At 64.6% G+C, this 14,567-nt stretch overlaps 5 protein-coding genes across 5 annotated transcripts; 3 read left to right on the top strand and 2 right to left on the bottom strand.

The window, feature by feature from the left end:
- Window positions 1-290: 290 nt before the first annotated feature.
- Window positions 291-962, top strand: PFL1_04556 (uncharacterized protein; the record flags this gene model as incomplete). The annotated part of the gene is made up of 3 exons (XM_007882082.1): window positions 291-382; window positions 502-845; window positions 952-962. The coding sequence occupies 3 exons, from the start codon at window positions 291-293 to the stop codon at window positions 960-962; spliced, it is 447 nt and encodes a 148-aa protein (XP_007880273.1).
- A 187-nt stretch (window positions 963-1,149) lies between these two features.
- Window positions 1,150-2,273, bottom strand: PFL1_04555 (uncharacterized protein; the record flags this gene model as incomplete). Its single annotated transcript, XM_007882081.1, has 2 exons — window positions 1,150-1,797; window positions 1,878-2,273. 2 exons carry the CDS (start codon window positions 2,271-2,273, stop codon window positions 1,150-1,152), a joined length of 1,044 nt encoding a protein of 347 aa, XP_007880272.1.
- A 1,641-nt stretch (window positions 2,274-3,914) lies between these two features.
- PFL1_04554 (uncharacterized protein) lies at window positions 3,915-5,402 on the top strand (the record flags this gene model as incomplete). Its single annotated transcript, XM_007882080.1, has 1 exon — window positions 3,915-5,402. The coding sequence occupies one exon, from the start codon at window positions 3,915-3,917 to the stop codon at window positions 5,400-5,402; it is 1,488 nt and encodes a 495-aa protein (XP_007880271.1).
- Window positions 5,403-6,205: 803 nt separating this feature from the next.
- PFL1_04553 (uncharacterized protein) lies at window positions 6,206-6,927 on the top strand (the record flags this gene model as incomplete). The annotated part of the gene is made up of 2 exons (XM_007882079.1): window positions 6,206-6,478; window positions 6,595-6,927. The coding sequence occupies 2 exons, from the start codon at window positions 6,206-6,208 to the stop codon at window positions 6,925-6,927; spliced, it is 606 nt and encodes a 201-aa protein (XP_007880270.1).
- A 342-nt stretch (window positions 6,928-7,269) lies between these two features.
- On the bottom strand, window positions 7,270-12,927 carry PFL1_04552 (uncharacterized protein; the record flags this gene model as incomplete). Its single annotated transcript, XM_007882078.1, has 1 exon — window positions 7,270-12,927. One exon carries the CDS (start codon window positions 12,925-12,927, stop codon window positions 7,270-7,272), a length of 5,658 nt encoding a protein of 1,885 aa, XP_007880269.1.
- Between the last annotated feature and the right edge of the window lie 1,640 nt (window positions 12,928-14,567).

Genomic DNA, 14,567 nt, shown 5'->3' with positions numbered 1-14,567 from the left:
AGGCAAAGTTACAGGCGGCCATGACGTAGAGCTGCTTGGCCTGCCCCGATACAGTGGAGCAAGGATGGAATTGGGATCGTGTCGTCGACCCCGATCAGATAGCCTCCCCGATGGACTCATGGAGGGAAGAAAGCGGCGCACAGACGCACACCCTCCCCTCGCCCGTCGAGGCCACGCCGGCTGGGCTCTCAACCCACCATCACCTCGACCCTCGTCCCGTCTTCTCCCGCACGTCCCCGCCCGTACACCCCATTTCAGCCTTACAGGACCGTCGCACCGACTGATTCAGGATGGCCACCGAAGTGCAAGAGCAGGCGGAGCAGCTCCGCCTCCAGTCCTACTACCCGGAAAACGTGGCCCACAACGCCCAGCAGTTCTACTAGTGCGTCCGATACGGCCTGGCCCTCGCTGCCAAATTATCCCCGTACTGACCCGCACTTCTTCCTTCCTTCCTTCCTTCCTTGTCCTCTTCCGACTCGCTCCTATCTGCGACCACGACAGCATTCGATCGACCTCGCTCTCCATCGCCGGCTCGGTAGCGGGCATCCTGGGCCTGACCAACTTTTCCGGCCTGTACCTCTACGCCCTCTCGCTCGTCGTCACAAACATCCTCATCCTCACCATCAACGCCAAGTCCACACCGCAACGCTACTTTGTCCAGCCCTTCTCCTCCCCCTCCTCCTCCTCGTCTCCGAACGCGGCGCCCGGGAAAGGAGCAGCGAGAAAGGCGGCGACGAGCGAAAAGTGGGGCACCAAACAGGTCGTCTCCACCCTCTTTGACGGCGCCCAGGAGAACGGCTTCAGCTTCGTCCTCTGGTGGACCTTTTGGTTCGCCGTCGTCCATGGTGAGTACATCGGCAAAACCTCGGCCCGAGTATCCTTCTTCTGGCCATGTGGGTCCAGGCTGACCAGGCTCTGCTCCTCGACATGCATCCTTTGCTGCATTCGTAGTCTACGACTGAGTTCTAGCCGCTCTAGCGTGCAATCGGCGACTGTTCAGCTTTCTCACGACGAAAGACAGCATCTCGGTGGCCATGGCTTGTCACCTCTCGGCACGAATCGGGGATGCGGACGATGTGATGGCCGTTCAAATGGACTAAAAGTACATGGTTTTCTGTTGCGCGTGATCTGAAGAGGAACGGCCTCAATCTACCACTGTCCGGGTCCGCCGTAGCCCTGCTGATGAGGGGGTATCGAGCCAGGAGGAGGCGGAGGACGCTGCTGAAGGTGCGGGGGCGGCGGCATCGGGGGGCCGCCCTGCATGCCAGCGTGCATGGGAGGAGGTGGCATGCCCATCGCCATCCCCGGTGCGGGCGGTGGCGGCGTAGGTCCTCCCATCCCGACGCCCGGTGGAGCGCTTGGAGGCGGAGGACCATGCCCGTTTTGGCCGTACGGTGGTTGCGGCTGCTGCTGCTGGAAGTGGTGCTGCTGGCCGGGTCCAGGTCCGACTGCACCGGCGTTGGCGCCCGTGGCGAAGCCGCCCCACGGCGCGGGAGGACCGCCCGGGGGTCCACCCCCGTACATGCCTGGAGGACCTGGCGGTCGCATCATGGGCGGCGGCGGTGGCGGCGGGAGAGCATTGTTCTTCCTCGCCTGCGCTGCCAGCAGCCTCTCTGCGGCGGTGCCGTGACGCTCGCCCGTCTTGCTGTCCGTTTTGATGGCATACGTGACGGTGATGGGCCGGTTGAGCAAGAACTGGTTGTTGAGCGACTCGATGGCAGCATCCGCCGACTCAAAGTTGTCAAAGGAGACGAAGCCAAAGTTCTTGGAGACACCCGTAGTGGGATCTCGCGCCACCTGACAGGAACAAGGGCACAGGAACAGTTCAGCAACGGCACTCGTGGCTCGGACCGTCCGAACAGCATCGGCCTACTCACCTTTGGAACGCCGACAATCTGTCCAAACGTGCTAAAGGTGTCGTACAGCGCCCTCTCGTCGACATTTGCGTCGAGGTTTCCGACAAAGAGGTTGGCGCCGATGTCGATCTGCTTCTTGTCGCTCGAGGCCTTGTTGACGCGGATGGGCTTGCCGTAAAGCTTGAGGCCGTTCATCACCTTGCAGGCATAGTCCGCATCCGCCTCGGTCTGGAACTCTGCGAAGCCGTAGCCCTGGTGCGACTGGGTGATGCGGTCCTTTGGCAGGTGCAGGTGGACGAGCGGGCCCGCCTGGATCATGAGCTCCCAGACGATGGCGTCGGTGCACCGGTCGTCGAGGTTGCCGACGTAGCAGGTGGCATCCTGGTTGCGATCGAGCTCCGGCGGCCGCACTGACATGGTGTGTGCGATAGTGAGGCGGGAGGGGCACAGAGGCGGGTGGTGGCGGTCGAGAAGGGCAGAAGGCGGCGAAGACGTGTCCGTGTGGAGCAGCCAGGCCCTTCCAGCTTCCAGCTAGAAAATCGGTCGAAGTCCTTTGAATCGGGCTCTTCTGTCGCAGAGCCCAAATCGCCGATATGCGGTCAGGTTCGGAACCGGGGCAGCGCCCCTGGTCGAGGCCAAGCGAGCCAGGCGGTCGGAGGCGACCGAACAAGGCCGAAGGCGCCCACGCCTCGGTCTTCAGACGGGCCAATTCCGGCTGCACGTACTCGCATGCATTTCAGTTTTCCCCGCTGCGCAGAGGCAGGCAGGCAGGGGCGCGCTTAGACCTTTTACCCGGCTTCCCTCGGCGAGAGCCGACTGACGAGCCCAGCGGCTTTTGGCCATCATCCAAGAGCCAAACGCAGCCGCCACCCGGTGGCAGAGCTCCTGACTCGGCGCCGTCGCGCTCGTGCCCGCTTCCGGACGGTGCTTGTGCGCGAAGAGGCTGCGCAAGGGAGTAACCCGTAGCGATGGCCAGTATCGACGATGGCAGGACAGGTGCCAGACCAACACGCGATCTCCCTCCCTAAGCCCGAGAAAGCGTGGTGGCGCCAGACGCATCGGCCTTTGCGATGCTCGGCTTCCAATGGAGACCGACGTCGAGAACCGACCAGACGGGAGGGTCCCGATGCCGAACCCAGGGACCCTCGAGCCGCTTTCCCAGACCCCCTTCGCTTTCCTCTTGGCTGCCTCTCTTCTCGGGTTTGGCCTAGCTCGTCTTGCGTGCCGGCCTTGCATCAAACAGAAGTCTCTCCGTACGGCCTTGTTATCCGTCAGCGCCGTTCTCGCGCGGCCGCAGACCTAGACACCCGCATGTCTAGCGTACCGTATGGTGATGTGACTGAGCGGTAGGTGCTTACTCTTATGGGCACAGCGCCTAAGTAGGTATAGTGTGTAGCAAAGCGAGCCCAGCATTTCCTGACCGGCGTCGCGGACAGGACGGAGTGGAGCGTAACGAGTCAGGCCGACGACACGCTCGGCTGCCGCCTAGGGCCGAGCGGCAAAACCCCTGCGTGCGCCTTCCTGAGGGCATGCACCTTGTGCTCCGCTTGCCCATCCTCTCCGTCTTGCTAAACGCCGTCCTGTTCGCCTCAGTGGCTGGCTTGCTTGTTCTCTGTATGGACGTGTCTAAGAGGACGTCCACTCGCCTGTTGCTCTTTGCCTTCCATCTCCTTCATCCTCGTTCCACTCCCTTTTCCTCTCTCTGACAGCGTACCCGGGCTGCTCTTTCCTCGTCGCCACCCCCGAAACACCAGCCGGATCGACCGAAGCCACGGTCGGAGAGCATCCGTCGTCCTGGCCCCAGTCCAGCTCATTACTGCGCCCTCAAACGCCTCGGCTGGGTCGACCACAGCAGTCGCTGCCCGACACGTCTCCGGATCACCTCCGGCTGTCTACGCGGCTTTGCTCTCCTCGGAATAGGCCGTCGGCGACGCCGCTTCGCTATACATTGCTACGTACGACAAAGAACGAAACCCACTGCGCGTCTAGCCTACACACGACCATCCCAACGCATCGAGGACGACAAGCGTCCCTGCCTTACCTCCGCCGACGCCCACAATGACTGTCGCAGATCGTTCAAGGCCTACAACGACGGCCACGACGCTAACGACCACCTCGAGCTCGGGCACCGACATCGAGGCCGCGCCTGGGTCCCGCGCGCTCGACGGCCACTCGTCGCCCACGTCTGGCAGTAGCGATCCCAACCATGTCCTCGATACCACGCGCAGCAACGAACTCTCCATCCGCGACGAGAAGCAGCTCGGCGAGGTCGACGACGATGCCTCGCAGCACATGGAAAAGGATCCCGACGCCGGCATCACCTTTCCCGAGGGCGGCCTCCGGGCCTGGCTCAGCGTCCTGGGCGGCTTCTGGTGCACCTTCATCACCTTTGGCTATCTGAACAGCTTCGGCGTGTTTGAAGACTACTACCTCCAATCCTTCCTCTCGGACAAGAGCTCGAGCCAGGTGGCGTGGATCGGCGCGTTCCAGTACTTCCTCCTCTTTGCCATGGGCGGCGTCTCGGGCAGGCTGTTCGACCTCGGATTCTTCCGGCCCACGTTCACCTTTGGCTGCGTGCTGCTCGTCGTCTCGCAGATGCTCCTCAGCCTCTGCACCGAGTACTACCAGTTCTTTCTCTGCCAGGGCGTCGGCCTCGGCCTCTCGTTCGGCATCGTCTTCAACATGGGCATCAACTGCCCCGCCCACCACTTCCTCCAGCGCAGGGCCATGGCCTTCGGCCTCATCGCCACGGGCTCGTCGACGGGCGGCATCATCTTCCCCATCATGATCCGCCGCCTGATCCCGATCGTCGGTTTCGGGTGGACGATGCGCATCGTCGGCTTCTTTGCCCTCTTTGCCGTCATCTCGGCCTCGCTCTGCCTCAGCACGCGCCTGCCGCCGTCGATCGACGTCTCTGACAAGTCCAAGGGCGGCTGGAAGCAGGTCAAGTGGGTCGACCTCGACGCCTTCCGCGTGCCCGCCTACTCGTGGTTCGTCTTTGCCTGCACCGTCGTCATGCTCGGCCTCTACATGCCCTTCACCTACATGGACGTCTTCAGCCAGGTGCACAACGTCCCCGCCAGCGGCTACTACCTCTCGATCCTCAACGCCTCGTCCATGTTTGGCCGGGCGCTGCCGGGCCTCGTCGCCGACAAGGTGGGCCGCATCAACGTGCTGCTGCCGCACATTGCCATCTCGGCCGTCCTCCTCATCTTCTTCCCGCTCTGCGTCAACGTCGGCGGGCTGGTGGCCTTCGCCGTCATCTTTGGCTTCACCTCGGGCTGCTACGTCTCCCTCATCCCGGCATGCTGCGCCCAGCTGGGCTCGACGGCCACCGTGGGCACCCGCAACGGGATGATGTTCATGGTGGGCTCGCTCGGCGGCCTCTTTGGCACGCCCATCAGCGGAGCCATCCTCGGCGACGCGCCCGACTACGACTGGTGGGGTACGGCGGCCTTTTCCTTTGCCACGGTCCTCGTCGGCTCGTTTGCCATTGCCACCAGCCGCTACTTTGCGCTCAACAAGCAGCTCCGCGGCAAGATCTAGGCCGTCACTGCCCTATCCTGGTCCCTGCTCGCTCTGTGCTCCCCCGACTTTTCCGCTGGCATGCCCTCCGTCGCCGCCATCGATGCCCGCTCAAAAACATCCATCTCTTTGTACAATATCTCATCGCTTAGACTCTGCCTATTCGTCGCATACGGATCTCACGCACGGCCCAACGAAAGTCACGCCCGTTCCTGCACCCTCGATCTGTTGAGCGTCCGATTGGGACGTGAGGGGATAGGAGTGGCAAGGGGAGGGCGGTGGTGGCGGCGAAAGGCCCAGCATCGGCAAGGTCCGACCGGGGCCGAGGCTGAGCGTCAAGTGCGGGCACCCGTGTCTAATTTTGGGCTCGCCATCCGCCTCGGAGATAGCGTGCGCGACGACGTCCATGTCGCCGAGCTCTTCTCCCGGAGCAAACCCGCTTTCAGACCAGTACCCTCGCTCGAGCTAGGGAGGGCAAGGTTGGGAGAGATGCGTCGGCCTCACGGCTGGCCTGACATGTCCGCTCCTTGCCTTTGGTCCGTGCCATCTTAACGCCGTGAGATCCCGGAGATGTCAAGGTATCGCCGAGGGAGCTCTGGACCCTGGACTCCGGAGACGTCGACCAGGACGTACGTATGTACGTACGTACTGTATGTGATGGCCGAGTGGGGACCATCCCAGAAGAAAGGGGTGACTTGACCTCTCGGGGACGACCGACACATATAATCGACTCTGCGGGCTCACCCACCCGTCCTTCCCTCACTCCTCACCACCCCACTCACACCCCACACAACCTCCATCCACACCACACAGAACCCGCAGCAATGTCGGCCCCCTTTATCTCGGCGCTCGCGGCGCGACGATCCATCTACGCCCTGTCCAAGAAGGCGATCCTGAGCGACGAGGCCGTCGTCTCGCTCGTCCAGAAGGCGGTCAAGTACAGCCCCTCGTCGTTCAACAGCATGAGCTCGCGCGCCGTCGTGCTGCTCGGCAAAGAGCACGACCACTACTGGACCAAGATCGTACCCGACGAGCTGAGGAAGGTCACTCCGCCCGACGCTCTTGAGAAGGGGCTGAAGAGGGTCGAGGGCTTCGCTGTAAGTGACACGGCCAGCAGCGATCAACTGCGCTTATTGGCCTCCTTTGGCGGTCGTCACACCTTCTGACGACACGAGCTCGCATCCCCTCTTCTCCGACTGTATCGACACGGCAGGCGGGCTACGGCACCGTCCTCTTCTTCGAAGACGCGAGCACCGTCAAGGGGCTGCAGGAGAAGCTGCCGCTGTACGCCTCGTCGTTCCCGCAGTGGTCGGAACACGCGTCGGGCATGGCGCAGCTCGCCACCTGGACCGCCCTCGAGCTCGAAGGGTACGGCGCCAACCTGCAGCACTACGCCAACCTCACCCAGCCCGCCGTGCGCGCCCACTGGCAGCTCGACGACAACTGGGTCCTCAAGTCCGAGCTCGTCTTTGGCCATCCCGAGGGCGGACCTAGCCCCGACAAGCCCTTCCTCGCCGACGAAGAGAGGGTCAAGGTGTTCAAGTGACGGCGCCATCAGCCGCAGCGGAACCTTGAACTGAGCCTTGAACACGTGTAGAGCCGCAGACGCTGACTAGATGGCGAACCACGAATAGATCGCGTCTTGCTCCTTCGACATGTGGCGAGAAGAGAGGCGTGCCGGGGTCCCTGCGATGTTCAAAGTGTGACAACCCGACAAGCGGACTCGACAGCCCGGTCGCAGCGCGGGCAAGCGCGTTGGTCTGGTCTTACAAGGTTGCAGTCGGGCCCCTCGGGAGGGCAGCAAGCAGCATCATCGCAGTACAATAGTTGCGGCGGAGGTCTCGCCGTCGTTCTGGCCTGGCCTCGTCGGCCCTTTCTCAGGACTGACTCAGTAGTAACCGTAGCCGCCATCGCCATCGTCAGCCTCAGACGACGACCAGCCGGCGTGGCGCCTGGAGCCGCGGTGGCGGCGCAACCTCAGGGCGGCGCGGCTGGCTTCGGCCTCCAACTCGGCGGCCAGCGCGGCCTCTCGCATCACTCGAGCCCGCCGTTCGGCCAAACGCAGCTCCGCCTCCTGCCTCGATCGCATCGACGAGCTTCGCCTCGGTCGCGGCAGAGGTGGATAGACGCCGACCTCCTCATTCTCATCATCTTCCACCTCGTCTCGGCCCGGCTCCGCAATGTCCTCCTCCGTCTCTTCGTCTTCGGTCCGTTCGTCGTGCAAGTCGTCCTGCTGTAGCTCGGGATCGGCATCGTAGCGACGCTTGCGCAACGATGAGGGCGCAGGCTGCGCGCCGCGATGGACTGCGGGTCCGTCGAACATCTCGGCCCGCTCTTGTCGCTGCCTGCGCCCGAACGTCAGGTCCTCGCGAGCGTGTCTACCGCTGCTGATGCTTCGCGCGCTTGCGCTCCTCGCGACGGCATACTCGCCGCGCGAAACGCGCTCGGATGGCCCCGTCCGTCCAGGTCGCGGCGCCGAGCTCGGCAGGCGGCGAGACCCGAGCTCGGTGGCAGCGATGGTGTGGCGTGGGGCTATCCGAGGCCTGCCGCCGCCGCTGGCGAACGCAGCCCCGTTGACCTCGACTTCATCGCTCCGGTCGACGAGAACGGTGTGGCGCCGTCGCCTGCGTGGAGGCGTCGAGAGCTCGGATGGCTCAATGACAGAGCGTCGCCTCTTGCCCAGTGACGCGCTCCGGCGGTCGACCGACCGCGGAGCTTCTTGAACGTCTAGCTCGCTTCCTCGCTGCGACTGCTCGAGGTTCTCGAGATCCTGGTCGACCTCGGCACCCTCGCCGTGGTCGTCTTCGGCCAGATCATCGGCTGCATAGTCGGTCGTCTGCTGAAGCGGCTGTGGCTTGCTCGGCGACCTGGCGAGCACGGCGAGGAACTTTTCCGCCTCGTCCCACCTGCCCTCGGCCGTGCGCACAAACTCGATGACGTCGTGCGCAGTGACGCCGTAGGTCGCCGCCATCGAATGGACCTTGTCGGTCAAAGCATCCCTCGCTTTGGCGACGCTCCAACCGTTGGGCATCATGAAGGGCACTGCCTGCGCGGGGCCGCTGAGGCCAAAGTCGGAGCACAGTTTCTTGACGCTCTCGGTGTACCGGCGCTTGGCCTCGAGCGCCTCGAGTTCGGACCTCTCGCCGCTCGCCACTGCCGACGGCACGCTCTCCCTGGCCCTGCGTCGCAGGGGCGAGCCGAGGATCGAGGTGCTGGCTGCCGTCGTCGAGCGGGTATGCTGCGGTCGTGTCTTTGCCGGCATCGACGACTGCAGCTTGTTGGTCGACGGCGCACCGAGTTGCTTGGCAGGCGCGCTGCGTTTAGCTGTCGGCGTGGGTGCAAGCAGTTCAGTCGATGCCTCTGCATCGAGCTCGGCCGAGGTCCGCGACGCCCACTCCTCGACCCGTCTTCGCTTCGCGTCGGACAGATTCGCAGAAGGCTCGCGCTGGCCGCGGGGTTCCAGCATGCTCCTCGAGTGGTAGTCGGGCACCTTTCGGGTCGCATGGACGCTGCTCGACCTCTTTGTCGACGTGGCACGCGGCGTGCGACGGGCAAGCACGCGGGCTTGCTCCTCTTCGTCGCTGTCCATGGTGAAGTCGTGGAAGGTCGTGTCTCGATGCCGTTCGAGCAAGGGGACCCCAGCCTTGCTCGGTGCAGCATCACGTTGCTGCAACGATGGGCTCGCAGTCTGAGCTTCACCGACGCGACCTCCAGGCTTGCGCATGGCCGGTCGTCGGAACGCAAGGTCGGAGGCTGGACCACGAACATCCGCCGAGGTGGCCGTTGCGGTGGTCTTGACGGCAGCTCTCGGTCGCTCATCGTTGGTGGGCGGCAGTTCGAGATCCGGCTCCGAGCCTTGTTGAAAGCTCTGGAAGACGACGTCGCTGTCGTCGTCCTCGCTGACGACCTCTACAGAGGCGAGACCACGCGCAGCGGCCAGGTCGTTGCTTTGCTGCTGATCTTCAGCTGCGCTCTGACCGGCCTCGTCGTACTGCAGCGGCTGCTCGTAGTCTGAGAGCTCGCCGTCGAGCGTTGGGTTAGAAGGGAGCACGGGAATCTCTGCCGCTCCCAGGTCGAGCGCGTCGACGACTGCCTCGTTGGCGTTGCCATAACCGGGAGCAATGGACGAGGTCTGCATCCGCGCCGGCGACATGGCGGCGGCAGCGGCGGCAGCGACCGCGAGGATCGGAGAGGCAAGTGCACCTTCGTCGTCGTCTCCTGTGTGCGAGGCACCGGCCCTGGCCGCCACCTTGGCATCGTGATGCTCCTTCCGCTGGTTGACGTCGTGCGTCACAGCTCCGGGCGCCGTTTCCGAGACCTTGGGTATCGCACCATCGACTGAGGTGCCCTCCTCCGCCTCTGCCGTGCCTTCGATCTGGGCATTGTCGTTCTCTTCTTCCCCGTGGTCCAATTGAGCATGAGCTGCCGCGGGCGATCCGGCTTGTGGCGTGGCCTCGGGCGAGTATTCCAGGGTCGTCTCGACGTGTCGGTGGCGTTGCGACGACGCCGGGATGACGACCTCGACGGCGGCCCCGCTGCTGGTCACCGCCGGTCGGAAGCCGGGCAACGGCGACGATCGATCGATGTCGTGGTCGCCATTTGTGATCGTTTCGCGGGTGTTGTTGGACGTGACGGGGGCCGCGACAGGCTTGGCTGCGGCCGCATCTTCGGCCGATTCCGCAGGAGCCGCCCCCTCGGTGCTGTCCTCGGCGATCTCCAAGAACTCGGCCGCCATGGCGTCGCCGATTTCTTGCCAAGTGGCCAGATCGAAGCTCTGGGAGCGGGAGCGACGTCCAGTCCCCGCTTCGGGTGCCAGGTCCTGTCCATCCTCGTGCTGCTCCTGTTCCTCCTCGTGCTGCTCCTGTTCCTCCTCGCGCTGCTCCTGTTCCTCCTCGCGCTGCTCCTGTTCCTCCTCGCGCTGCTCCTGTTCCTCCTCGCGCTGCTCCTGTTCATCCTGGCGCTGCTCGTGTTCATCCTGGCGCTGCTCCTCTCCGTCCTCTTCGTCCTCTTCGTCCTCATCCTCCTCGTCCTCCTCGTCCTCCATGTATTCCTCGTCCGTCCAGCCGGGAGCCGGATAGATTGCGATCAGCGGCGATGCCGGGTCTGCTCCGGCCGCTTCGTCGGCGCCTAGTTCGCTCTCGCTCGACTCGCCTTCCTCCCCGTCGCCAATCGCGTCAGCGTCACCAGGGGGAGCCGCCTCGGCCCCTTCCTCCACAAGGACCGTCTGCGTCTCCTGCTGGACAATGCGCTGGGTCTGTGCGGCGTCAATGTAGAGCACGGCGTTCTTGTTAAAGTGGCTCGACCACGACGCGGCCGAGTGGCGCGGCTTGTCGTGGTTCATCTGCTCCCAGAACTCGGGCGGCGGCTTGATGGAGGACATGTCGATGTCCGCGTCGGGCTGGTCGGCGTCGAGGGAGGACAGCAGGTCGCTCAATCTGTTGACCAAGAGCGCCTTCTCCGGCGTGGTGAAGCGAGCGCGCGGGGGACCCTTTGATCCCTCCCGGTGGCGAGCAATGTAGCTTGGATCGTCGTCAGCAGCCTGCTGGTCTGCTAGACCGTGCGCCTTGTCGAGGTCCTCTTGCTCCTGCTCAGCTGCTTGGTCCGCTTTGGCATTCTCGACTGGATCCGTCGCGTTCTGGCTGTCATCGGCGAGCTCGTCGACCTCCGACTCCGCACTCGATGCTGGATAGCTTTCTCCCTCGTCGGCATTCGAGTCGCCGCTCAGGGATGCGCGGGCTGCGGAGCGTCGGGGTCGCGTCTTTGATTTTGGCCGCGCCGTCTTCTTCTCCTTCTTGGGCGATTCCAGCTCGTTGATGAGGGACTCGGGCATGTCCCAGCCATCCTCAGGCTCTGACTCCTCGCTGACCGCATTCTCGCCTTCGTTGGCGCTCTCGTGAGCCGGTCCGGCAGCAGCGCTAGTCGTCAAAGTCGCCTCTGGCGCAGCTACATCGCGCGTCGTATCTGACGGGCCCTCTCGCTCGGCCTGGCGCAAGGTAGCTGGTACCTCGCCAGCTGCAGGATGATGGACCTGCTTCGGCTTGGCGGGTCGCAGCGGGCGAAATTCGAGCTCCTCTTCGACCTCGACGCTCGAGGAATCGGCTTGATCGCGAAAATCTTCTTCGTGAGGCGGTCCCAGGGCGGGCGCCGCCTCCGTTAGAGATGCGGACGCCGCGCCGGATTGTGACACTGAGGGGGCCGTGGGTGCATCGGCGGCGAGATCGGCGTCCCCGCCTCGGTCCGATCGAGAGGCGGCTTCTGGAGCCAGGTTCGAGGGAGCCAGCTGGTCGGCGGAGGCCGGCTCCTCCGCCTGCGCAGACTTCGGTGCCTTCGCTTCGGCCCAGCCGCCAACTGGCTCCGACTCCTCGTCGACGACGTCGGAGCTGTCGAGCTGGTCCCGTCTTGCGGCTTTTCTTTGCTCGCGTGCGGTCTCGCCGCGCCTCACCGCCGAGACCGATGAGTCGCCTGTTGGCTTCTGCGCCGGTGCGGGCGCGGACTGCGCGCTGGTGACAGAAGGCTGGGACGTATCGGCGACGCTGCCGCCGCGTGTCGGCATCGTGGCAGGCTTAGGATGCTTGATCCCGTTCTCGGCCTGCCAGGCATAGACGCGCTGCCGAATGTTCCACTTGGCCGTCATGTTGTCCTGAAGGTACGACAGCCAGCTGTGCTTGGTGTGCGACGGACGGTCGATGGCCAGGTCCCTGGCAGCGCCATTGACGCTCCACGGCTCCGGGCGGCGGCCGAGGTATTCGACGATCGCGCTCCGATCCTCGTCGGTAAATGGATGACGGCTGCCGGACCTCGCACCGGGCGTCAACGCCGAAGCCGCCAGCCGGGCCTTGATCTGCTCGTCGGGCACGTAGATGGCCCGTTCCACCTCGAGCAGCTGGCACGCCTCGATGCAGTCGTGGATGAACTGCGGAAGCACCATGGGCAGCGGCTTGCCGAGTCTCTTGGCCTCCCTGTTGAGCTTGGCCGCTTCCATCGGAGTGTTGATGTTGGCCACCATCAGGTCGGCCTTGCCCATCCTGGACTCGACCTCGCCGCCATGCTTGCGAATGAGCACCTGTAGGTCGCGGTACTCGACGGGGCCAAAGGTGTTCTGAAGCAGGAACTTGACGCGGATGTGGCGCTGGGAACCGAAACGGAAGATGGTCGACGGCTCTGTGCGGGTCGGCGCAGGGCTTGGCCTGGCAGGTTTCTGCTCGGGCTTTGGCGTCCGCGGCATCTTGCTGCCGGTATTGGACGCGGGTTTGCGCGACGATACAGTCGAGGGAGCCTCGGCCGTTGTCAAGGCTTCTGGCGAGGTGAGGCTGCGCTGCGGTTCAGGCGCTGGTGCTGGCGACGGCTCGGGTAGGGACGCGGGCGATGCCACGTGTGGCGGATGAGGCTGCTGCGATACCTGTCGGCTCGGCGCCTTTGCGGCTTTCGAGACGCCGTTGGTCGGTCGGAGCGAGGGCGTTGACCTGAACAAGCCTCCTCTGTCGCTGCCGGTGGCGGCGGGTGGCATGGCTTTACCGTCTTCCGGGCTGGTCGCTCGATCAGCCATGGCGATGGTCTGCGAGCGGCGACCGTTTATAGGAAACGACTGGTGAAACCTGGATGGCGAGGAGCGGGACAGCGCACGCGGTCGGGTGGCGACAGCAATTGGCCAAGGAAGCGCAAGAGCGGTCAGGGCCAGGGGGCGCCCTGATCCATGTCTGGACCTGTGAAGCGTGCAGTGACGGCGGCGGCTCCGCTGCGAGTGGAAACGACTCGCCAGACTGCGAGCTGGCAGGCTAGAGGCACTGCCGCAGTCGCAGGCGAAACGAGGGGCTCGGCGTCGGGCCGATGGGCGCAAGGGCGGACGGGTCTCGACAAGGGCCGACCACCTGTTGGCCTCTCGAATGTCGGCGGTGCGGCCAGGCGGGTCGGGCCCGTCAGCGCTCGAATACGGCTCGGCCAGCCCGACGGTGATGGAAGCAGCAATGGAGGCAGGAACGCCTGACCTTGCGCAGAGATGATGAGGCGAGAGGCGAGCGACGAGGGGTGGTCGCTAGAGAGAGTGCGCGAAAGCGTAGGGAGGAAGAAGAAGAGGAGCAGCGTGGCGGCGCATAGACGGTGTGATGCCGGTAGCAGTCGCCCTCGTTGTCGTCGTCGTCGTCGTCTTCGATGGTGGTGGTCTAGCTCAGCCTGGGCATCGAGCATGTGGAGCGAAGGAAGACCGAGAGGCCTGGCCGGCTGCTTGCCTGCGCGTCCCCGCCGTCGCTCGCGTTGAGTGGACGGCCCTCGAGCCTGGACTGACCAGGCCCCAGGTTGGCCTGGCCAGCTGGCCAGCACCGTCCGCCGAGTTCCGAGATGGCTTCGAAGCCAGGCCTGGCCTGGCCACGGGCAGATGGCCCGAGGACGCGTCTGGAACGCGTCAGGCCCTTCGTCGACCTGCCTCCAGGCCTAGCTGCCGCTTTGCTCCATCATGGAACGCCTGACACGGCCCTCGCCTGCCAGGCGGCCCTCGCCTGGCTGCTCTCGATTTTCGTGCGTCTGCGTTGCTGAAATCTTCCGATGGGCTGCCTGCCTCCTTGCGCTCCCAGGCTAGGGTTGGGTGCGTGGTTGGCGGTGTTGTTTGTTTGGACCCGCACCGTCCCCTTGCCTAGCCTAGCCGTCCTGCCCTGAGGCCCTAGCCTGTCCTGCCCTAGCTGGCCCGCCAACGGCCTTCGCTCGCTCGTGTGCCTCTGCTCACCCTCTGCCGTACCGGGGGGGAGGCCCGCCCAGGCAGGACCAGAGAGGAGCTTGGCAGGCCGCCTGGCCTGGCGGTGCCTCAGTCCGAGCGTGCGTGCGTCCTGTCACATCGAATCTGGCAGCCGCCCGCGGTGCCAGGCAGGCAGGCAGGCAGGCCAGGGTCTCGTCCGTGTGATGCCCGAAAGAAGGCGAGCAGCGGATCACACCGAGCAGCAAGAGATAGGCCTGAGGGCAGAGGAGAGGAGAGGAGAGCAGAGGCCTGCGTGGGTCGACTCGGTCCCACCCCACTCCTTCTCTAAGATCACAACGTACTGCGAGCGAGCAGACGTCCAGCCGAAGACGACGACGGCGGGCCGGTGTGCCCACGACTTCGACCTCTTGGTCCGTAGGGCAGGTGTAGTCGCCCGGCCGCTGCCCTGTTGCCTCTCTCCTCTGTCTGTGTGTCGTTCTGCTATCAAGCAAGACCGTGCG

This window comes from Pseudozyma flocculosa, assembly GCF_000417875.1.
Source record: "Pseudozyma flocculosa PF-1 unplaced genomic scaffold scaffold00015, whole genome shotgun sequence".
NCBI classification, from domain to species: Eukaryota; Fungi; Basidiomycota; class Ustilaginomycetes; order Ustilaginales; family Ustilaginaceae; genus Pseudozyma; species Pseudozyma flocculosa.
The sequence above is the reverse complement of the archived record's forward strand: the minus strand, read 5'-3'. Positions and strand labels throughout refer to the sequence as shown.